General features: G+C 40.2%; 1 protein-coding gene across 1 annotated transcript; it reads left to right on the top strand.

Annotated features, from left to right (window-relative positions):
- The first annotated feature begins 937 nt into the window (after window positions 1–937).
- Window positions 938–23,176, top strand: TRAF6 (TNF receptor associated factor 6). The gene is made up of 7 exons (XM_059849258.1): window positions 938–1,017; window positions 8,782–9,108; window positions 13,818–13,968; window positions 14,567–14,725; window positions 15,686–15,757; window positions 17,089–17,166; window positions 18,712–23,176. The coding sequence occupies exons 2-7, from the start codon at window positions 8,813–8,815 to the stop codon at window positions 19,591–19,593; spliced, it is 1,638 nt and encodes a 545-aa protein (XP_059705241.1). The 5' UTR covers window positions 938–1,017; window positions 8,782–8,812; the 3' UTR covers window positions 19,594–23,176.

Below are 23,176 nucleotides of genomic sequence, written 5' to 3'. Positions count from 1 at the left end.
CTTTATTGGGATTCTTTGGAGCCCTATCTAATGGCCCAGCTATTTCTTTCCCCTAACTCTTTAGCTTCCTGGCAGGTCCTAACAAAAAAATCTAAGTCTGTTTTGGGCACCAGCAGCGCTCAGAGGGGTGCATTAGGGTCTGGCATGGCCTTGCCTCCGGCAGCAGCATTCTGCAGAGGGAGACAGACACTGTAGCCATGGAACAATCCACTGATTTCCAGCTCCCAGGAAGCATGGCATGCAGACAGAAACACTGAAAATCTCTAAAACTGTGGTCCCCAGCAAACCACCCCCCCGGCCCCCAGCTAACATCCCCCAATAAGTGGGAACAGCTTATTGGATTTAAATGTGTGTTAATCAGAGATTCTTGTCAAGAAAACTCCCTAATGCGACCTGGCAAATACCCCTCGTTCGTTCCTAAGGAAATGGAGTTGTGTTCGCACTGTTCTCACTGCCTTACACTTGCCCGCTGCCTGGCCACCGGGAGAGGTTCCCCACTGCCCCCGGGAGGCAGCTCGCCCGGCTTCGGCGCCTGCAGGAGTCCCCACGGCACAGCCGAGGCGGGGAGAGGAAATTGTGTCTCAGGAGCATTGGGTTTGCATTGACAAAGGGCATTTTGGCGGCTCCCAAGCCGTGAGCTCGCACACCACCCCCACCACGCCCGGCTTTCAGCGCCTCGTCCTTAACAGCGCTCAGGGCGGAGCGCAGCGCATCCCAATGGCTCTTCATAGAGGCATCCGCAGCGCGGAGCAGGAGGATTCAGCCGCTAGTGGTGACAGCCTTGTGCGTGTAGGAGACGGGCGTCAGTGACAGCCTTGTGCGTGTCGGGGACGGGTGACAGTGACACCTCAGCTGCCGCCAGCCCGCCCCGCCCCGGCGGCGCTGCCCCTCCGCGGCGGCAGAGGGCGCTGCAGCGGCCGTGGAGCTCGGGAGGCCGCGCTGGCTCCGAGCGGCTGCTCCGGCGCTTCCCGAGCAGAAGCGGAAGCGGCAGCGGGCTGGGAGCGGCCGCGGGTCGCGGTGAGTCCGGCGGAACGCGGGGAGTCGGGAGGGCTGGGGCTGCGGCAGGCCCGGAAGCCGGACTCGGGGAGCGAGGTTCCGGCCGGACTCGGGCCGCTGCAGGCTTGCGGCGGTGCCCGGCGCGGAGCGTTTTTCCCCCGCTCCGGGGCTGCCGTCTGGGGAGCAGAGCCGCCTCCTGCCTTGCCCCGCGGAGTCCTGCGGCCCTTTCCACCGAGCTCGGGGCTGGGCGCATGGCCGGGCCGGGCCGGGGGTGCCGGGGCGGGCGGCCTGCGCTGGGGCAGGGCTCTGTGGGGCTGGGGCGCGCCGGCCGGCGCTGCTCCGGGATTGAAAGCGCGGCGCGGGCAGCGCGGTGGGGCTGAGCCCGGCCGGCCCGGGGCTCGCAGGCACGCCGGGTGGCCCGGCGGGTGGGAACCTGGCCGGGGTGACTCTGTCCTGCCTCTGCCCCGGCGGCTGCCCTGGGACAGCGGGGGCTCTCGAGCTGTGCTCCCGCCTGTCCCGAGCACATCAGCTGAACTTGGGCTCTGATTTCCCCGCTGTGAGATAGAGACACTCAGTAAATTATTCGGGAACGCGTTAAAGGGTAATTTGCAAGATAGTTTACTGTTTCTAAACCCGATAGCTCCTATTTTCTGGTAGAGACTGGCAGTATTTAATATTTACGGTAACTTTATTAACGCGAGTTAGAAATTATCACTTCAGTAGTAATTTCCATCAATTTCGTCTGGCTCAGATAGGTCACGCTGAGTCTTTTCGTACTTAAACGGAAATCTCAGCTGTAGGTGGGAGGAAAATGTTCTAATTATATCCCTTAGACCTAGTCATTAAAGCTTGCCGAAAGTATTCCCCCATGTTTGCCTCTGACACCCTCTTCATGCTACCCCTCAACTCTGTGGATTTTGTGGTGTCTTAGATACCACTGAGAGTGATTAATAAAGTATTGATTTGAAGCTTTGGGTGAATTTTGCACTGTGTTCACCAGCTGTTAAATGACTTGCAAGCAAACTGCTTTGCCTTCCCGTAGGATGAAAAGGCCATAAAACTTGTCCTTCTAGTACAAGAAGGGGGAAAATAAAGTTACAGAAGTATGCTGATAAATTTGGATTATTTTCATGGTGTCATTCTGGGCATAATTCTTCTGCATATTCCACATTACCTACAGCTTTTCCCAGTGAGGGAAGATTCATGGAGCTCAGTCAGACTGTGTTGAATGAGAACTTACAAGACATAAATGGCTTTTTAAGTTTTGTAGTATTGCAACACTGCAGCACTGCTTTCTATCTTAGAAAACTGCTACTGTATTTAGAAAGACAAGACACACAATAGGTACCTATGCTGATAGAACTTCAGCATGAAAAAGTACCTGAGGTGAACGTGCATTCTTTTCTTCACTAATTGGACTTCCGCGAGTTTACTATGTCAAGAAAAGTAACTTTTGTATCTCAGTAGCACAGATTAGCTCAGCACATGTGGGGGAAAAAAAAAGTTTTAGATCCAGACTGTGAAAACTGGCCATAAAATATTCCGGGTATAAAGCATATCAAAAAGAAAACAAAAGTAAATGTCAGATGGAGTGAAAAGGAGTAATGTTTTAGTTGTTTAGAATGTGTGCTTAGTTCACTGTTTGCTTTCCCAGGGTCTCAGATCATTTTACTAATGCCTCATGCCTGTAGAGGTAGATGGTAATTAAGTGTAGCCTGGAGCCTGTGCCTTGTGGAAGTCACATTTGTTCACAGCCATACCTCTCCCTGCCTATTTTTAAGTGCTTTATGGGTGTTTACTTCGTCCCCACTAGGGCAGCATCTTACATTCTCTGTAGATCTACTGAGGGGGGTAGAAAGTCATAATGCAAATCTCAATGTGTTCTCAGTGTGCAAAGGGAGAGCAGAAGCCAGAGTCACTGCCAAATAAGGGGTTAAATAGTACTGTTCTTCTCATTAACAGTGCTTTCCTTGTATTCGTTATTCTGAACAGTTCCCAGGAAATTCTGTCGTAAAGTTAATAAACTGAAGAAAGTTTCAGGGAATTTTGGCTTGGGTTTGGTTTTTTGTTATGGAAAAACCCATAGAATATCTTGGTCTTAAATACAGTATAGTATGCTTCCACTGGTCGCTACAATTAAATTTGTTTTGACATACTTAAATAGGATAAAATAGGAATGTAACTGTGAGTATGCCACCATCTAGTCTCCTAAGTAACATTCAAGCATGAAAATACTTAGGTGATGGAAGCCTGACAGCATTCTTTCCAAATAAAGAGAAATCACCTGGAATGCTTGAGAAATCCCCAAGGGCTGCTCTGCTCTAGTCACGAACTCTTGATAGTCTAGTGAGCTCTGAATGTTGCTTGTTTTTATCTCAAGCAAAAATTCTTCCAAGACTTTTGGTTCACATGTTAAAATGCTGTTAGTGTGATGGTTGTCCAAAAGACTTGGATGTCTGAAAGGTTACTGCTATTAGAAAAAAAGAAAGTTTGCATCTCAACAAAATGAGCAACATGCTCGCAGACTTTTGCAAGAAACTAGAATTTAGTTTTTGCAGTTACAAGTTCTGCCTGAATCTCCTATTGCTTCAGCTTGTCTAGCCATTTGAAAGCTTTGAAATGAAAGTGTTTTATAGGTATTAATTAAAAGGCATTAACATAATTCCATGTGTTCTACTTGGATGAGGCCACAGTGATGATAGCTACAAAGCTCCTAGTGGAAATATATGGTGCTTATCGGTTATCAGTAGACCATTGATTAATGTGCCTGGGAATAAGTGTTGCAAGTATTACTCCATAAGCAAATTATCCAAAGTCACTCCACTGGTCTGTCAATCTCATGACCCAGAAATCTATAATACATATACAAGGCAGCTGAAGAAAAGAGAAATGTTTGGCCAGTTTTTCTCTCAATGCAGTGCTAAAGGAATTTCCCCTGCTGGGTGTGTGCTGGCCAGGCTGCAAGGAAATTAATTAAATTTGTGAAATTTGAGTAAGAAAAAGGATTTGGAATAGTCTTCTGTATTGATTCATTATTTATATGAGTAGTCAGTTTTCCAGAAAAGGTCATGTGGAAATTAACTGTATTAAGCACTTCCTGATTTATAATAAAAATTTTCTCTTATGGCAACTGATACTTCCTTGCACAGTATTCCCTAAGTTAATGCTTGAAAATATCATTTCATATTTCAGTGTAAATAGTATACAATGCCTACTTTTACTTCCTCCCTAGTACTCTTAATGATAGTGGGATTTTACAGGAAATCTGAAAATATCTTTTGATAACTGATTTTTTCTTTTGATTTAGAGGAGTTTGGCATTTGAAAATCTTTAAGTCCTACCTAAACTTCATTATACTATAGGAGTTAAAAAATGAGAGTATTGAGCTTTGTTGCATGCATTAATTTAAAATATGGGCAGTTTAAATTCTGTTTTGAAGTATTTTTTGTCCATCATAAGATACATTATTCTTGCAGGAGTTTGCTCTTCTGGTCTGACCGTGCTATCTCACATCAGCCTATCACTGTGTAATGTGGTAGTGTAAATAGCAACAGAGCACAGGTTGCTTCATGAAGAAAGGTGTCATTATGGTTCAAAGTTGGAAGAGTGGGATGGGGATTCCTTTTCTTTTAACTGTCTTTTCTGGGGCATGAAAGTTTCATGCTTAGGGCATTCCCAGACTTCTGCAGCACAGGTAATGATCAAACAAGTTCTGTCCATTTCCACTTGGCGTGGAAAGCACCTTCCTTTCTGTTGGCAAACAACACAGCTGTTGCCTTGGAGAGCGAAATCAACCTTTGCCAGCCCAAGGCCTGGGTAACTCTGTCCCCAAGCTAAAGCCCAATATCTCCAGTCAGCAGGTCTGGCAGCACTTCTTAGCTCTAGAAAAGAGTATTTCAGGTACATTACAAAATATAGTTTAAGACTTTCTCTGCTTTAGAAACTTCACTCTAGCAAAAGCAAGAATTACCAGGTAATGATCCGGTTTAATTGCTGCTGTTCCTGGATCTGAAAGCTGGGTGTTGCAGAAACAAAAAAAGGTACAGAGAGCTGTCTAGCTAAGTGTTTAATGTGTTAAATGACTAACATTTTAAAAACAGGATAATTCTCAAGGCTGTGGTGTGCACAGGGTATTTAAATTTAATATTTGGCTATTCTTGTACTTTCATTTGACTTAGGAAGAAAAACTGATGTGATTTTTAGGAGATCTTTGTTTTATTTCACCGGAAACTTGTTTCATAATCAAAAAGAAAGGGTAGCAGCTTGATTTGAATTTTGGGATATATCCTAGTTTGGGGTTTAAAATCCATCCTTTTCCTGCCAAAGCACTTTTTGAACTCCCCAGTAGAGGAAGGTGAAAAACTGCTACAGTAAACTCACAGATTGCCTACTCTACCTTCACTGAGGAAAAGAGCTGTCATTACCATTCAAAGTACACTTTTCTGTGGCTGGTTTTGTCCTAGCACTACTCTGTCCAAAAAGATTAAACCTCTCAGAGGATAAAGTAACTTCCACAAGAAACAGGTCTAATTCGTAGTACAGGAGTTACAACATGTAGAGAAGTTAGTTTAAACTATGCTGGAGTAATAAGGTCTTGGTTAATTGTTTGAGTAACAGCAGTGTGGATTTTGATTTGGAAAATTGTGTTTTGCCCCACACCTAAAATATGTGTGGAGGAAGAGGGATTTTGCTCATAGATAGGATTCCTCCTACTCCTCTGACCCATTTCATCTTATCTTAGATAAAATATGAACAAAGTTTAAAATCTGGCTCTTAATCACCTTAAGTTGCCTCTTTGTGTCTGAATTTCCCAAGTTAAAAAGATGTGCACTTTTTTTTTTGTGAACCACTTGGTCATATTCAGATAAAAAGCCCCATTTAGGAGTGGAGTATATCACTGAATAAGGGGGTTTTTGTGTCAGGCTGGGATGTTGACCGATTGCAGTGGCTCATTCATTAAACTGACTCTACTAAGGCAGTTTGCTTGTGTAGACTGAATATACACACCTGTAGAATGTCTGTAGACACAATTCAAATGGCCAAAGAGATACTGCTTGCATAGCACTTAAATCTACAAAGTGTTCAACTAGTGAGATTATACCAAGTCAGATCCTGGCTTCTTCTTTATAAGAGCAGAACTGTAAATAGTATGGGATTTTTTTTTTCCTGCGAGCAGCCCAAGGGAAGAGTCACACACTTCTTTGCAATTAATGTGACCACTGAATTTGACTAAAGCTGTTTTATATTTCTTCTTGTGACTTCCTGAATTCCTTTGTGACGTTGCTAAAGGGACGTATGTTCCTCTTCCCTTTCTCAGTCTCACTAAATATATCTCTGTGGCTTAGAGTAATGTGAATTTTTCAGTCCTAGGCTGGCCTGTGGATTCTAATATCCTGCATACCAACATTCCCACTCCATTTGACCCAATTTAGTTCCTGTGATTTTTCATGAAATGTGGCCCATGGGCTGATCATCCTCTGCAACAGTTGTTAAATAAGTTATGCTATTTAACAGTGGAAACAATTTGGGTTTCTTCTCTGGAGAGAGTAGATCTACTGATGGCAGGCTCAAAAAATAAATCTCTGTCACACAGAGCATCTTTCTAAGCACTGATTCCTCTGCATCCATTCTAAGTCACTGGGGGAGCTGGTGCCTTTGTGGGATTAAACAGGTCGTGTCTGGACTATGGCTGGAGCAGCTGCTGGGAGCATGCTCAGTGTTTAGTTTGCATTGCTGTTGTGTTTAGGGGTCTCAGTGATAAAGCCTGTTGTGGTGGATAATGTGTAGGGCCCATATATTGGGGTGGAAAACAGAAGTGGAAGTGAGCAGCACTCTTTGAGTGCAGTTCCAGATAGCTCTGCTCTGGAGTTATTTCTGCAGAAAGGGAGCACTGCTGGCCAGTTCAGTACAACTCAGAACTGTCAGCCTCTGCTTTGAGGCTCTGTACCTTAATGGTATTTTGGAAATGTCAAGAATGCTGCTCTTCAGATACTTCTCATACCCCTGCATACCCCAACAAGATGGAAAGTCATATATTTATACAGCAGAATAAAAGTTCTGGTTTGATTATTCTAAATATATCTAACCAAAATATGGTAACTTGGTTTCTCTTTAGATATGCCTCTTTTTTTGGTCTGGATAGCTGGAAAAAATAGCTTATAGTGTGTTATCATGGTCAATATTGCTAGTTGTTTATCATGATGGCCTAAAGCACATTCCTGTGATTTTTGCTTGTGTTCAAAATATACTCCCATAAAGGCTAGTTGAGGCCTTGTGTGATTAGTATTTCTGTTGATTTTATGACACTAAAGGTGTCATAAAAAAAGAACCCAAATAAAACTACCTGTATGTCTTCCTCCTATCCATGAACATTTTGTAAAAATTAGTTGTGGTATTCAAATTCTGATATAGGGAGGAAAATGTTCCATTTTGTGAGTTCATAGTCTAGGTAATCCTATTCATTCTTCTGCCTTCAGCATCTGCAGTAGTGATGCAGATAAACAGTTCTTAGGATTCGTCTCTTGATTGGATTTCCATCCCTAATATATTTTAAATGACATAATGGTATTACAGTGAATTCATTGGGTGAACACTGCAAGAGACTTTTGCCTGTACTGCTGTGCAAAAGATTATCAAATCTGGGCTTATTGGGCTTGTTTTGCATGCCTGGTTCCATAACCCTCAGACTATTCATACTGCCTTGCACCTGGTGATAATCTCTGCATTTCAAAGAAATGTCATTTACAGAAAACTAAACACAGCAGGATTCTAAGAAAATGATTGTAACCATTAAAAAAATCAGGGGAGAGGAAGGTTTCTTGGCCTTTAGAATTTATATTTGTTGTTAAGACCTTTTTTTAAGGTTCTCATTCTCTGTAGGAACACTAGCAATCTCTTTGGGGATGCCTGCACTTTTTCATTTCATACCTATGAGTTCACCCTGCTTTGGAGGAGTGTTGTAAAAGCAGGCTTTAGTATGCCATCCACCACTCTTCAGGGAAAGGTGACTTTTATCTTCTGTTCTTACAATCATGTCCCTTGTCCTCCCTGCCAGCTAGCCTGCAAGAGGGAAAGGAGAGCAAGAGCTCTGTTTGAGTACTAGTAATTTGTAGATAGCTTTTCAGCTGTGGAATTATTATCCTTATCTCATATGTAGCTTCTTACTCAATTTAAAGTCCTATTGGCAGTTCTAAAATGTTATCAGCAGTGCTGTATATTTGAATTTCATTTATAGCACATCAGCTGCTTGGTTTAGGTACTTGGACTTATATTTTATTTGTGTTCCTGCAGCTAAGTCAGTTTGAAATCTATATTGTGAATTGCTTGATACAGAAAATGCTAAATAATATATATACACTGCAAGGAGGTTATGGAATTAAGCTGTTGTCCTCCAAGAAAACATGATTCTGTATGGCATTTTTTCCAAACAAAATCTATTTGAATGTCTTAGAAATAAATAATATGGACGGGATAAATAAACATCTTCAGTAGACATAGCAAGGACAAAGAGGAATGATTCCTCTTTTTACAGAAATCAGATAGTCGTGTGAAAGAGATTATGGAAAGGGATGGGGGGGGGTGTTTGAACTGCGCTGACAGGATGCAGAGTCCTTTCCTACATATCACAGGATAAACAAGAAAACATAATGAGAACAAAACAAAACCAGCGATTTTGAACAGAACCAAATCTGTTCCAGTATTTCTGGTTGGAAACAAATTTTGTTCTCGCCTGGGAGGGAGGATTTGAAACACTTTGTATTGACACATCTCTTTGCCCTGTTGCAGGTCAGTGCCGTGCAGCCGTGGCTGAGCTGCCATGAGCTTGCTGCACAGCGACGGCAGCTGCGGAGGCCGGGAGGCGGAGAGCGGCTGCTGCGCGGCCATGGCCAGCGCCTGCAGCGCCGCCGCCAAGGAGGAGAGCTGCAGCGGGGGCAGCGCCGCCGGCAGCGCGCCCGGCTCCTTCTCCGAGGAGACGCAGGGCTACGACGTGGAGTTCGACCCGCCCCTGGAAAGTAAATATGAGTGTCCCATCTGTTTGATGGCTCTCCGGGAAGCGGTGCAGACACCGTGTGGCCACCGTTTCTGCAAAGGCTGCATTGTCAAATCCATAAGGTAAAGGAAAACTTGTGGAAGCTGTTTTCAAGAAGAAATTAATGTACCAGAGCAGTTTAAGATCAATCTAAACTGAATAGAGCTGCCCAAGGTGCATTACCAATGAGTACTAATAGAACTCTGGAAATTTATTATTCCTTAAAGGTGCTATATATGGCCTGAGTGTCACAAGTTTGGAAGTTTTATGAGCTTTAGGTGGTATGCCATTTTCACAAATTTACCCAGGTTATGAATAAAAAAAAATTGATTAAACTTCAAATAATAATTAAAAAAGGAAAGGTAGACAAGTCCCCCCAAATAAATTCCATTTCCAGCTCAAGATTATAAAATTACCTGTCTTTTGCCTATGTTTCTCTTGATAACTACAGGAAACTACAGACAACCTGATTTTTTGGTGCAAATAAGGCAATTCATGCTTTCAGTTCTTCACTTGAAATTAGCTGCTTCCCTCTTGAGCTGAAAGAGAGAATGTGACGAGGGAATAGTTGTGAACAAAGCATTGAGAGAGCAATGAGAGACTGGGAATAAGATAAAAAGGCAAGAGTAGGCCAGGTTTATAAAAATGGATGATTGAAAGGGCAAGGAAGGGCAGAGAGTCCCTTGTAGAGAGCCCTTTCCTTAACCTGGAACAAAGTCATCAGTGTCTCACACATGTGAGTGAGTATTGGATTACATTGATAGATACTATGCTGTAGGATTTTTCCTTTTCAGCATAAGCCCATTTTTCTTAGCAATTTCTCAGATAGCTCAAATGTCACTTTGGTAGGAAGTCATGTATTCAATTCTGTGTGACCCATGTGTAGAATTGGCTCATTTTCAACCTTTGCACACTTTTTGTAAAGATTATTAAACTGTCTTCAGTGTTACTGTGTTTTTCCCTGACATTTATTTTATAGCATGCAAAATGGACAGTGCTTTCTCAATTGGTCTTTTATACCATTTATCCATAATTCTTTTCCATTTCTTTTTCTCCCTTATCCATCATTTGTAGCTCACTGAATGAATAGTATGCCAGCAATTACGTTTTCTGAATACAGTGTTTTCTGGCTTCTCTGTAGTTTCTGCTGCATAAATTCTCTGGAAGAATTTCTCCATGGAAAGGACCATGACCAGAAGTTTCTGCTTCTTTTATACCTCTTTTGTGTTTTACTTCATTTTTATGATTATTGATGACTGTTTCAGTGACTACTAAACCAGGTGGAAAGCATTTTTTTTCTCTTGAGACTGTAGATCATCGGTGTAATAGTTCAGATGATTCATTGCTAGTAAAAGTTTTCCCTCATTCCCCACTGAACTCTGCTTTTGGAGGACAGTTTGAGTGACTGTTTGTGAAATCAGGGAGGACAGCTTGAAGTGCCAGACCTCTCTGAATCCCTGAAGGGCTGAACTGCATGCTTAATTGGTATCCATAGATCAAGCTATTGATTTGGATTTTGTAGTGTCTACAGTATGGTATCGATTTGCAGTTTGTACTGTCGACAGTACTAAATTGATTGAGGTATTGAGAAGCTTCTATAGAACTAAAATGAAAACAGAAAGGGATACTTTACATTCTCTAAGTACTACTTTTTTTCACTAGTTGATGGTCACCGCCTTCATTTGACCAGGAAAAATTGCTTCTCTTTATTCCTCATTTCCCCACTGTCTTAACTCAAGTGAACACAGAGATAAAGGATTTTAAATGATGAAGGATGGACAAGCATTTTTTGACTAATTTCTTCTTGTGACTTACACAAACAATTGTAGTTGTTCGTGTTGAAGAAGTTGTGGCTGCAACTAGAAAAAAAAAAGTGGAAAACCTTTTAAAAACTGGATTCTTGGATCTTACAGTGTGAAGGACATGATTAGATGAGATTTGATCGCAGTAAATGTTTGCCTCCCAGAAAATCTTGGCAGCTTTTTAAATAAAGCTGTCTGAAGTACTTTGAAGTGCTATAATTCATGGAAGAGGAGAAGCTTATCTACCTAAGTAACTACAAATGTGTTTACGAATGTTACTTGTCAACAAAATATATTGCTGGAAATTTTAGAAGAACTAACTACAGGTGCAGTAGCTAATTCAATTTCACTCCAGTCTTCTCCTGTATCTTAGGGCAAAGCTGACTTAGGGTTGGTGGTAGAGCTTGCCAAATATCAGAACTTCTGTTGGAAAAGCAGAGTTGTGAGATAACAAGGGACAGCAGGGACATCTTTGGGTGCTGGCAGTTCATCTAGCAGCTGGCATGGCTGTAGTTAAAGTCTTTGCCAACTGTCTCATCTTCTCAGCTAAACCGCTCACTTGTTAAAATCACAGAGCAGGCTTTTCTTTCAAAATTATTCTGGCTTTACTCTTGATACCTGTATTTTGATCTCAAGGGAATTTACTGAGTATTCATTGTGTTTTGTAGCAGATGGCTGTTGTTTCACAGGTACTGTTGTGAGTGGCAGAGTGCAGTGTGATAAATAATTCCAGCATAGGAAAGCCTTCACTGTAATGTAAGCTAGAACCAAGGTGCATAGACTCAATTCTGTCACAGGAAATATGTCACCGACATGTTCTATGAAAAATCCTTTCCTTACGATTTTTCCCTCTTGAGAAGCTGAGAGGCCTCAAGAACAAACTGTAAACAATTCTTATCTGCTGCTGTGGAATGCAACAGGTGGCATCTGTGATTGGTCTCATCTGGTTGTTTCTAATTAACGGCCAGTCACAGTCCACGTGTCCAGACTGTCTCAGTCAGACACAAGCCTTTGTTGTTCATTCCTTTTCTATTCTTAGCTTAGCCTTCTGATTAAATCCTTTCTTCTATTCTTTTAGTGTAGTTTTAACATAATATATATCATAAAATAATAAACCAAGCCTCCTGAAACATGGAGTCAAGATTCTCGTCTCTTCCCTGATCCTAACACCCCTGTGAACAATGCCACAGAAATATATAGCAACATCTTTGTAGATGGATCTTAGCAGTGTTTTAAACACAATCCTGAGCCTTGTAAATAGTATTTGAAACCTGTTTAATATCCTAAAATGAGTTACTGCTTTTTCCTTACTACACTTTCCTACTTTGGAAAATTGCATTTCATTCCTATTTTTCTCTTTATCTGCTAGTTATTTAAACTGGGGATTTGGTAATCATTATTCCATCTTAATCTGTTGTTGGCTGCTCTTATTTATGATTAGCTTTACTTTGTAGAACTAAAGCTGCTTTCTTATCAGCAGGCCTACTGAGCTGTCTTCATACTCCACTAAACAGGGTGTTTGTAACCAAGCTATACCTGTGAAAACTGATTCCTGTAGGTTGTGAAGTGAGGGAACATTTCTAGCTTGTGACAAAGATCACACTGGTCATAGCTGAGAGAGCTCTGAAACAAGGCAAGCTAGGTGTTTTCTTTCTTCCACTTATTTAGGAGTATGATTCTCAGGCATGTGGTGAGCTTGCTCGGCAAGCAAAATTGTGAAAGGAAGTTCATTACCTCTTTTTGAAGTGGCAACTTTACCTCTACTTCCTCTAGCAGTGTTGCTGATGTAGTTGCTGAGCAATTATTTCCTTTTCCAACAAAGAACATAAATTTCTTCCTGGTCTCCACAGCCCACTAGGTTCTACTTCCCCTCGTGCTTGCAGGCAGTGACAATGATCGGGCCTTTGATCCTTGCACCACAAGTGCTCTCTGACATTTTTCCACCCCATGTATTTTTCTATTTTATTGCTGTTTCCATTAGCACTCGGGAGCTTTGATCCCTCATGCCTCTTTAACTGCATTACTTAATTGTGAATCAATATGTTAGCCTACTGCTTTCAGAATGAGCTGATACTGGAAAGTTTGATGGAGGACATCCCCTTTTTCAGAATGAGCTGATACTGGAAAGTTTGATGGAGGTGATCCCCTTTTTTACTCTATTTCTAATGATTATTGTATGTACATGCAGGTAGACAGAACCTGATGAACTGCAACAGGCTGTTTGTTAGTTACTTTTTGCAGGTTGCAGGCATCCATGTTCCATCAGATTCCAAACCTTCTCCAGTTAGCACTGATTTCCAGTCTGTTTGCTGTTAAAATGGCTTCAAATGCAACACTCAATTCCAAGTCCAGTGTAATTTCCATAGCTACTAATAATTTGTGTGTCTGGAGGTTTTCACCCTGTTTGCTGTATAATGAAATTGAAGGATAAGCAACTGATCAAACGGTTGTATACCAAAACCAGCAAACTGAGCAGTGTGTAATGTAATGCCAAACAGATGAAGTCAGTCTGGAAAAAAAAGACAATTTTGCTTTTTTTCATAGCTGTGATCACCTTGGCTGTTTATAAAATGAGAAAGAAATGAGAGGAGGTCTAAGAAAATTTAAGTAATTGGTTTGAAGTAGTATGTGAAATATTCTTTGATGTTTGAGCTATGTGAAGTACTTGCAGAAACAGGACTGTAAGTTCTTAGTGTCTTTACATATTCCTCAAGTTTGTTTCCAGAGTACTTAACGTGCCATTTGTACAAATAAAATGTGTTTGAGTTTGAAAAGTGCTGCAACCCCAGTCATGCCACCTCCAGTGAAACTGTATGTTTCCAATTTTTCTGAAATTCATTTCATATTTTCTGGTCATTGCCACATAAATACCATTGTTTTTAAAGATCTTGCTGTGTTATTGGCCACTAATGTCTTGCTGGTATAAAAATATTTTAAATTAAGTGCTTGGAAATCTGTTGGAAATCTTTCCTTGCTTTTCTGCGTTGTAGAGATGCAGGTCACAAATGTCCTGTAGACAATGAAATTCTGCTTGAAAATCAACTTTTTCCTGACAACTTCGCCAAACGGGAAATCCTTTCATTAATGGTCAAATGTCCCAACAAGGGCTGCAGCATGAAGATGGAGCTCAGGCACTTAGAGGTGAGAAGTAGTTTTGAAAATCTGGAACCTTGCTTTCATGGACAAGTAAAAATTTGAAGTTACTTAAATAGATATCTGGTACTCATTTATGCTGACTCCGTGCATTTTTCAAGACTATAGCTACACATATTGTTTTTTGTTGAGTATGTAATTGTAGTTAGGTGATTCTCAAGTGAACATCCCAGTGCATGACAATTACACTAACGCAGTTTTCTGCTGAGGATCATTCATGTCTGCCTTTTGATCATCTGTGTCTGTGCTTCACACAAGTTTATTAAGTCAGTTTAATAGTCTCTCAAAGTAGCTACATATATTAGTTGAAATAATTGTTTTGGAAAATAATATATGCAGTTAAAAGGATAAATATAAAACTAAATTTTACTGAGACCTTTCTTAAAGCTCCGAATACATGAAGCCCTGACCTTAATAGTAGTGGGACAGTAACAGGCTGTTGGTAGAGTCAGCATAAGTGTATAAGGATTTCCTTGTGTGAAGGGAAGATTGTGATTCATTTGTCTTGCACTTTGCTTTCTCTTGAAAATGGATGAGATGATTGTTCTGATTTGAAGTATCAAATCCCTCTTCTGCTCTTCTGCAGGACCACCAGCTGCAGTGTGATTTTTCCACTGTGGAATGTCTGCAGTGCCAAGGAACCTTCCCAAAGAACCGTCTCAAGGAGCACATGACCCAGGAGTGTCCGAGGCGTAAAGTGTGTTGCCCAAACTGTGCCACGTCTATGGCCTATGAAGATAAAGAGGTATTTAGCAGGAGTCTCAGTTGGTCAGCCTGCATTCACATGGGTTTGCTTGGAAAGGGAACAGTACTTAAAAAAAAAAAAAAAAAAAAAAAAAAGAAAACCAACTGAAAGGTTTTTGGTCTAGAAGAGCTCTTTGTGCTGCTGCACAGCTGAGAAATTGCAAACTCAGGATGTGAGCCGTGAACAGGCAAAAGCTGGGGAGAGATTGTCCTTAAGTACAAACTTATGTGGAACCATGTGGTGTGAGGAGACCTGTGGACTTGTGTAAGAACCACTGATTTCTGACCTTACCATCAGACAGTCTGTATCTACTGCCCATGGAACACAAAAAGCTGTATTTACGTGTTCAGTTTTTATGCCTGGGAGAGAGGAGTATCAGGAGATAACTATTTTTGGCATAGCTGCTACTACACAAGACCAAGATAATTTCTGAATTCTTCTCCTGGCTCTGCATTTTTCACTTGGGTGATACTGAGAATAATACTTTCCTTTTGTTGTAACCATTTCCTTATCTCTATATGGATGTGTTATATCTCAAGGAATATTAAATGTTCTTGGATATTAATATTGTGAATTGTCAATCAGATGTACCTCATACAGTCCAACAATACAATTAAAAAACAAACAAGTGCTTTCATATAGTTCCAGTACAATTAAACATGAATTTTAGAAACTTGTGGTTAAAATCAGATTTCTTTGAAGCATAAGAGCTTTAGGAAATAAAATATCTGCAAATATACTTTATGAATCTCTTGTGTAAGTCCAGGAAAAAGCAGTAATAGAAAACATACTGTTTAGGCTAAAGGGATTCTCCTTGTTTCACAGTTGCATATAGCTAAATGTAAAATTAGGTATATAAATAAAAATCTAATCTCTGATCAAGGGTGATTAGCCCTCTCTTAAATTGGGTAACTTTACTGATGTTTTCTCCCCTTCCTTTTTTCTGTTTGATCACTTAAGCTTCATGACCAAACCTGCCCACTTGCCAATATATATTGCGAATATTGCAACACGGTGCTCATCAGGGAGCAGGTAAGAGACTCCCTTTTTCTCTGTTTGTTCCAAGTCAGATGCTTTGTTTTTACATTGCTTCTTTAATCTGAAATTAAACTTGGAGATACAGTTTGTCTACTAGCTGCTAAATCACTACCTGCCTCTCTGAAAATGTCGAGTGCAGGTGTGATACTTCCTTAAATGCTGCTCCAGCTTGCAGTTGCAGTCTGGCAAACCTCCGTAGGATTTTGGCTGCACATCTCATTGTTCAGCTGTACTGCTTTTTGACAGGGGCCATGCTGCATGTCTTTGATCTTGGATGGAGTTGAAAAAATACCAACAGCTGCCAGTGGTTATGGCTGACATTACAAGAGGCTTTGATTTGGGAAGAGAGGGAGAGTTTTTGTACTTGGAAAGCCACTATTGGAAAGTAGCTATAAGTAAATTCACTACCAAATTGGGATGCTGGCTGGAATTCTGCTTGTCCATTACTGTTGTAATAGCCATTATTATTTCTTTTGTTCAATTGGCAGAAAAATGATAAATATTGATTTGTTTAATTTGGGATGGCAACTATGTTGATGGCCTGGGTTAAAATAAGAATCTTGTAAAATTGCACAATACTCTGAGAAACAGGATTGAGTTTAGTAATGACAAAGGAAAAAGTCTGTTGTTAGGTAGAGTAATGAATTGCAGAAGTGGGGAACAAAGAATGCTAAACATTTGTAATAATAGCTGGTCTTTATTAGCCTTGTGCTTCATCATGATATTTAAACAAGGCAAAAACCTGGGGTTATATAAACAGGGATTCTGCCTATGAAACACTGAATTACCCTTTGCTCTGTTTAGGGCTCATTAGGCATCAGCTGAAGTTGCTGTGCTTTTGAGGGAGCGTGGATAGGCAGGATCCAGAGCAGTGAGATGACTGATCTGGATCTGGAAAACATGATCCACAAAAAAAATTGAAGTAACTTCAACTTTTTGAGGAAGATGATAATAAAGAGGGACACAATAAGCATTGTGCAAGTAGTCCTTCAGAAGGAAAGGAATTGAAAGTGACCTGGCTGGAGGATAGGCTAGAAACAAAAAGTGTTTGGTCTAGCAAGAAAACCTGAATGCTTTCGGAGGCCTAATATAAGAACAAAGTCAATGACTTGTTGCAGTACATACAAGTGGGATGTATAATTTTTATCATCAGCTAACATTTCTGTTCAAAACTTCCATATTCCCTTAAGAACTTATGTAGGTATAAACTGATCTGACTTCAGGTACATTTTGAACTTTTCTGTTCAAAATCCATCCAGCTGTATCCTTTCTGGATAAGGAAATACTCTTGATGGAGAAGTAATATCAAATCTGATTTCTTTTAGATGCCTAACCATTATGACAATGATTGTCCTACTGCCCCAGTGCCATGTTTTTACAGTGCCTTTGGGTGTCCTGAAAAGGTAAGACTTATATCAGTACCTTCTGAATTGCAGACCTTCTGCATGATTTTGTCAGTTGCTTTTGAAATGTGTTTTCCTAGTCTGGCCTCATTCAGTAACCCAAAATCCTCAGTGATTTGTGGTTGTGGGTTTTTTGTTTTGAGGTCTCTTAATTCTAAGGCAGTGCATGTTGATACATTGCATTTCAAAAATGCTTTTTCAAATTTAAAAAGCTCTGTGAACAATTTGCCTGATGAGCTTGCTTTTATTATTTCATGTTTTCTCAGCTTTCATGTCAAAAAGTAGCTTCTAGCATTTCTTCCAAAGTTGTGGCCAAATACGCTTATGACTCCTAGAGTTCCATAGAGAAAATCCATTTTATTAAATTCTTAAATTATTAGTCTAGATACTTTTATTTCTAGTTTTAACACCTCTTGGTAAAATTTGGTCTTTCCCCTTCATTTCCACATCAATTTTCATACACCATTTGGTACTATGTAACATTTTTGCAAATCAGTGAAGGTGATACAGATTTAGAACACAGAAAAATTCTAAGTATATTTGTCACTAACAGTCTTTCACCATGTGTTTGTTTTGAGTTGAACACAGAGTTACTGAAAGTGTACACCATAATTAATGATGGATTCATAGGGAAATTATCACTCCTACGAAACCTGAATTTTTTTATCATGAATGCTCATTAACAAGAAGGTGACCCTGAATACGCAGTGCTTGTTTTTGGAATATTTGACAAGAATATTTTCAGTTTAAAATATTCCATATTTCTTCATATCTTGCTTTTACTTTCAGGTGCACAGTTTGAACTAAACTCTTCCTATTTCTCACTGGATATACTACTGAAATACTTCATGTTTTTACTTAAAATTGCCTCCATTTGAAGTGTGAGCGTTGGCCTTTAATAAGAAGTTGTTCTCAGTCTTTTCCGGATAATTTAGATTTTGTTGTTTTCCTGGAGATGGTCCAGCTTCTGTAAAAATACAGTCTTCTGTAAAAAAAAAAAAATACAAACTTCTGTAAAAAAAGTTCCCTTATGAAGCATTACATAGAATGATGCAACTATACAATATGCTTTTACTAATGATGAATATTCTAACAAAAATATGTTTGTGACATCCCAAAGTCTCACACCAACAAAAACAATAATCCACGTACCTGATTTATATTGCAGTCATTTATGTCTATCTTATCTTATTAGTTCTATCTTAACTTCCCAACTTTATGCTGAAATCACCTCATAGCTATGCTTTTGTTGAACACCAGCTGTATCAACATCAGGCCAAAGACACAAAGACCTTAAAGGTCTTTTCCAACCTAAATGATTCTGTGATTTGAACTGGTATTTGAACTTCTTTTTCCATTTTTCCTAACGGTGATTTTAAATTTGGAGCTCTCCATTGGTAAAGTGCTGTTTTGTCACACCTTTGTCCTTGATTCACTGCAGCTTTTCTCACGTGACAAAAGCAACTACTTGTTTGATTTTCTTCCGAGCCACATTTGATTGCAGATGTTTGATGTGTTCCTAATGCTGGATCTCTTAAATCCTAGATGCAAAGGAATGAATTGGCACGACATATGCAGGAGTTCACTCAGGTTCACATGAGGATGATGGCTCAGAGTTTTCAGAATATCAGTGTTACTGCTGCAAATCCTGTGCCCTTCATCAATGGCCTACCCTTTGAGCCTGCCCTCTTCTCACACGTGTCACATGCTGCATACAACTGCAATCCAGAAGTGGAAAACTTCAAGGAAACTATTCAGCAGTTGGAAGGTCGTCTGGTGAGACAAGATCACCAAATCAGGGAACTCATTGCTAAAATGGAGACTCAGAACACTCACATGGCAGAACTCAAACGTACTATACGAAATTTGGAGGGAAAGATTACTGAAATGGAGGCACAACAATGTAATGGTATTTATATCTGGAAGATTGAGAACTTCAGTGGACTGCAGAAAGCCCAGGAAGAAGAGAGACCTGTAGTGATGCACAGTCCTGGCTTCTATACAGGGAAGCCTGGCTACAAGCTGTGCTTGCGCCTGCATATCCAGTTACCAAACGCTCAGCGCTGTGCTAATTTTATCTCTCTGTTTGTGCACACTATGCAAGGGGAATATGACAGCCACCTGCCCTGGCCTTTCCAAGGCACCATTCGACTTTCTATTTTGGATCAATCAGAAGGCCCAGAAAGGCAGAACCACGAAGAGGTGATGGAAACCAAGCCAGAGCTCCTGGCCTTCCAGAGACCGACCATTCACCGCAATCCAAAAGGTTTTGGTTATGTGACTTTCATGCACCTGGAGACCTTGAAACAGAGAACCTTCATCAAGGATGACACGCTCCTGGTGCGCTGCGAGGTGCTCACGCGCCTGGACTTGAACAGTGTCCGCAGAGAAGGCTTCCAGGCCCGCAGTACTGATGGAGCCATGTAGCCTGCAAGCCTTCACCACAGCAATGGAGCCTTGCTCGTGGTTTTCCACATGGGTCACAAAAGAGCTTCATTGTCCACAAAGGCTGGGTTTGTAAAAGATCATAGTTGCCAACACAGTTGATCTTCACCTGAATGGAACTTTGTTGTTGCTGGTATATTTTTCTCTATATGAGGTCATATGTTTAAATATTTGGTAAGGTTCTCTGTTAAAACAATAAGCTACTTCTGTAGCAAGCTAAATAAATGAAGTGTTAATCAAAACTTAACTGTCTACAGGAAAATCCTGTTGCAGAGCCTGTGCATCTCAGCTTGGTAAAACTTCAGTCACATCAAATAGACCTGTAAGTCTTTTCACCTCAGTGCCTTGGAGTAGATGCTTTTGCAAGGAAGGAACAAAATCAATAAAGATGAGGGATTTTTTCTTTCTTTTTCTTTATTTTTTTTTTCACAGAGCTTGGGAGAGTTGAGAGAGTTTCTGTATTGACCTATCTAGAATTTTACATTGGCTATATGTCTCTTGAAGTTTGAAGTTAGGGTTAAGACTTTGTTCATGTTACCAAGGGTTCAGGGATGCTTTGACCCTTTCCTCCTTCAGGAAGTTGCATGTTGATGCAGAGTTGATGTTGGTATTTCCAAAAGATGCGAGGTAGTGTTGTCGAGAAGGCTAAATGACTCTGAGCTGAGTTCACTGAAGAAATATTTGTAATGTGGTCTGAAGGTGCCTCCCTAATTCTCTTTATTTTGATAAATCTTTCTAGAAGTGTGTGCTCTAGGCCTAGAATGTCATCAAGAGATATGAAAGTTTATCGTCAAGAGATATGAAAGTTTATCATCAAGAGATATGAAAGTTTAGCATTTGAATGAAATTCCTTTGTGCTGGTGGGATCTCCTTGTGCTGGACATGTTTCAGGTTGTGAGTGCACACATGAGCAAAAGGATGTACTAAACAGAGAGGGTGATGCAGAATTTGTTTTACTGTTGTTGAAACCCAAATTTGTGCCAAAGCTGAACTTGTGATCTGCATCTGTTCAAGTGATCTCTTGGTGTTGTGGGTGATGTACCCAGGTCATCCCCTGTGAATTCTCCATGGGCAGCTGGCCATATCAGCATCCCCATACTACTGTGGGTATTTCCTGTCTCTTTAGACAATAGGAGCTGGGCCAACTCAGCAATTTGGATGGTAAGGAAAACCTATTAATTCAGCAGTGTCAGGAAAAATTGTAATCTTGTTTGCTTTTAGGAAGAAAATCTGGCTTTCCTAGTTACTAATTTATCAAACACTAGATTCACTGTGTCAAAGAGGTTCCTAATGCTGTGTGTATTACTGTTTTCTGTACTGATTGTATGCCATGTAAATGTTAGTTTTGACCAGTCAAAGCTGAATAGTTCAAGTTCACTGGTGCTAAAATTTTAATTTTCATGGTGCTGATAAAGTTCTGAATCTTGTCTTTAAAAGGAGGGAAGAAAAAATTTTGTTTACCCCATAACCTAAGTACATATCCAGATACTGAAGAAAGAACTAAAGATGCATGAGCTTATGTGTATTATTTATCCAAGCTAGTGAAACAACCTAAAGACTGGAGACACTGCAGCTTAAGAGATACTGAAGTATTCCAACTATTTGGCATCATCAAAGCAATACCAGTGGGGAAAGAGCACATTGCTTAATATAAACTAGACTAAAGAAGACTACTATATTTTAGTGGTTTGGGAGGATACTCTGTCTGCCTGCATGAGATGTAAAAGTTACAGGACACCCAGCATACCACTTGGTTCATCAAATCTAGATGAGTAAAATTTCTTCTGCTAGTAGAACCTATTAGATGGAAGAGGGATTGTGTTCAATGAAGTATTGTCACTACTGAAACATGAACTTCCTGGCTAATGGTAAATGCAGTTAGTTGTTGGTGAATCAAATGCAGTTGATTCTCTGTCATTAGGGGACAGGTGAGCATATGTTACTCAAAATAGGGAAAGATCTCAGCTTTAAAACCAAAGTAGATTTTATAATGAATAGCCTCATCCTATCAGCTGAATTTTTCTGGAGTGTCTTCAGTTGGAGCATTCCCAGTAAAGTCATTCTTAACCAAGAGCTGTCAATGTCCATGGCAGTGCACAGAGCCACTTTGCACAGAAGGCACTGTACATGGGTTCTCTGTTTTCAGGCTGTGTTACCTGTCCATCTTTGTTCAAGATGCTCAAAAACTGCCATTCTCTTTTGTTTTCCTTCTTGTTTTTTAGGGGCCGGGGGGGAGGGAGGGGGAGGCAATCAGAAACAACACTTGTCATTTGAGAGCTTCTTCCCACTCCAGGTCCTTCCTCAACCCTAGAAATAAGAAAAATGTCCTTATTCTCTGTTCAGATCATTTATACCCAAGACCCACTAAATGCATTAACACTTTCTTTGCTTTTGAAGATTTGCATTGTGAATGGAATTTTTGCTTTGAGCTTTATCTGCTAGATCTGATGTACTTCTGCCTCTGAGGAGGAAACTCCCTATGGTGGCACGGTTTAAATGATTCAGGTTAAAATTGTACAACAACACAAGCCAATAGGGAATAGAAGGCTACTGCATGTATAATTCTGTATTGGCCACAGTAATATGGATGCTTTATTCACTGCTGCTAGTCTACTGGTTTTGTATTTTTATATTACCAACTAGAACTCTGATGGCAAATTAATATCAGAGTATTACATGAGAGACTGTCAGAGATAATTTTCTAAGTATCAACTAAATCTTAATGTCATAAGAAAAGATTATAAATGTTAATGAAATATTTATTCATGTATTTGTTCCATTTTCCTCTTTCCCCTTTCTTCACATCTTCTTTTGAGAACTTGTTTTACCATGGTGGACTGAGGTATAATTGCTAGAACTATTTAAGTGGAAGGAGAAAAGTCTGCAGCATTGAGTTGTCTTTGAATCAAAAGAAATATTTTAATTAACCTATGTCCTGTGTAACTTGTTCAGCAGTTGGGTTTTGTTCTGTAAATCAATGCTTTGCAGCATTACTAGATCTCAAGGTGGTTTCAGAAGTGGCTTACCTTCTTTTATCTTCCAAATTTCTGTTGTCTTTAACATGGCTTAAGTCACCAACTCTTAGTACGTGTATTTGCAAAGCTGCTATGGCACAAATTTTCCAATTATAATATATTATGAACGTGTTATCTCTTTGCCTCTGAATGTCTTCCCCTGCAGGGCAGGGAAAATTATTTTGCTAAAAATGTTGGTATGTAATGTATATGTGAGAGCTCAGATAATGTGAGATGTATAGAGTTGGTTTTTAAGCAGTTTCATGATGTGTCTGGTCATGCTTGCTATCAAGGGATTAAACTTGCTAATGAAATGAAATCAGGGTGACCTTCTTATTCTTATTTAGAGAGGGCAGCAGACCAAATACATTGATGATGGATGCAAAAGATTATTCTGTGTCAATGTTAAAGGTTTGTATTGGTTTGCATTTGAACAAAATGAAAGTACTCCTGTTCCCTTGGATTAATTGATTGATAGTTTAATATATTTTGTAATTAATGCACAGCTATATTTCTGACCGAACTTTAAAAAATAAACTAATTAAACTGTG

Source organism: Haemorhous mexicanus, chromosome 6 (assembly GCF_027477595.1).
Source record: "Haemorhous mexicanus isolate bHaeMex1 chromosome 6, bHaeMex1.pri, whole genome shotgun sequence".
In the NCBI taxonomy this organism is placed as follows: Eukaryota; Metazoa; Chordata; class Aves; order Passeriformes; family Fringillidae; genus Haemorhous; species Haemorhous mexicanus.
This window is presented reverse-complemented; position numbering and strand designations above follow the sequence as displayed.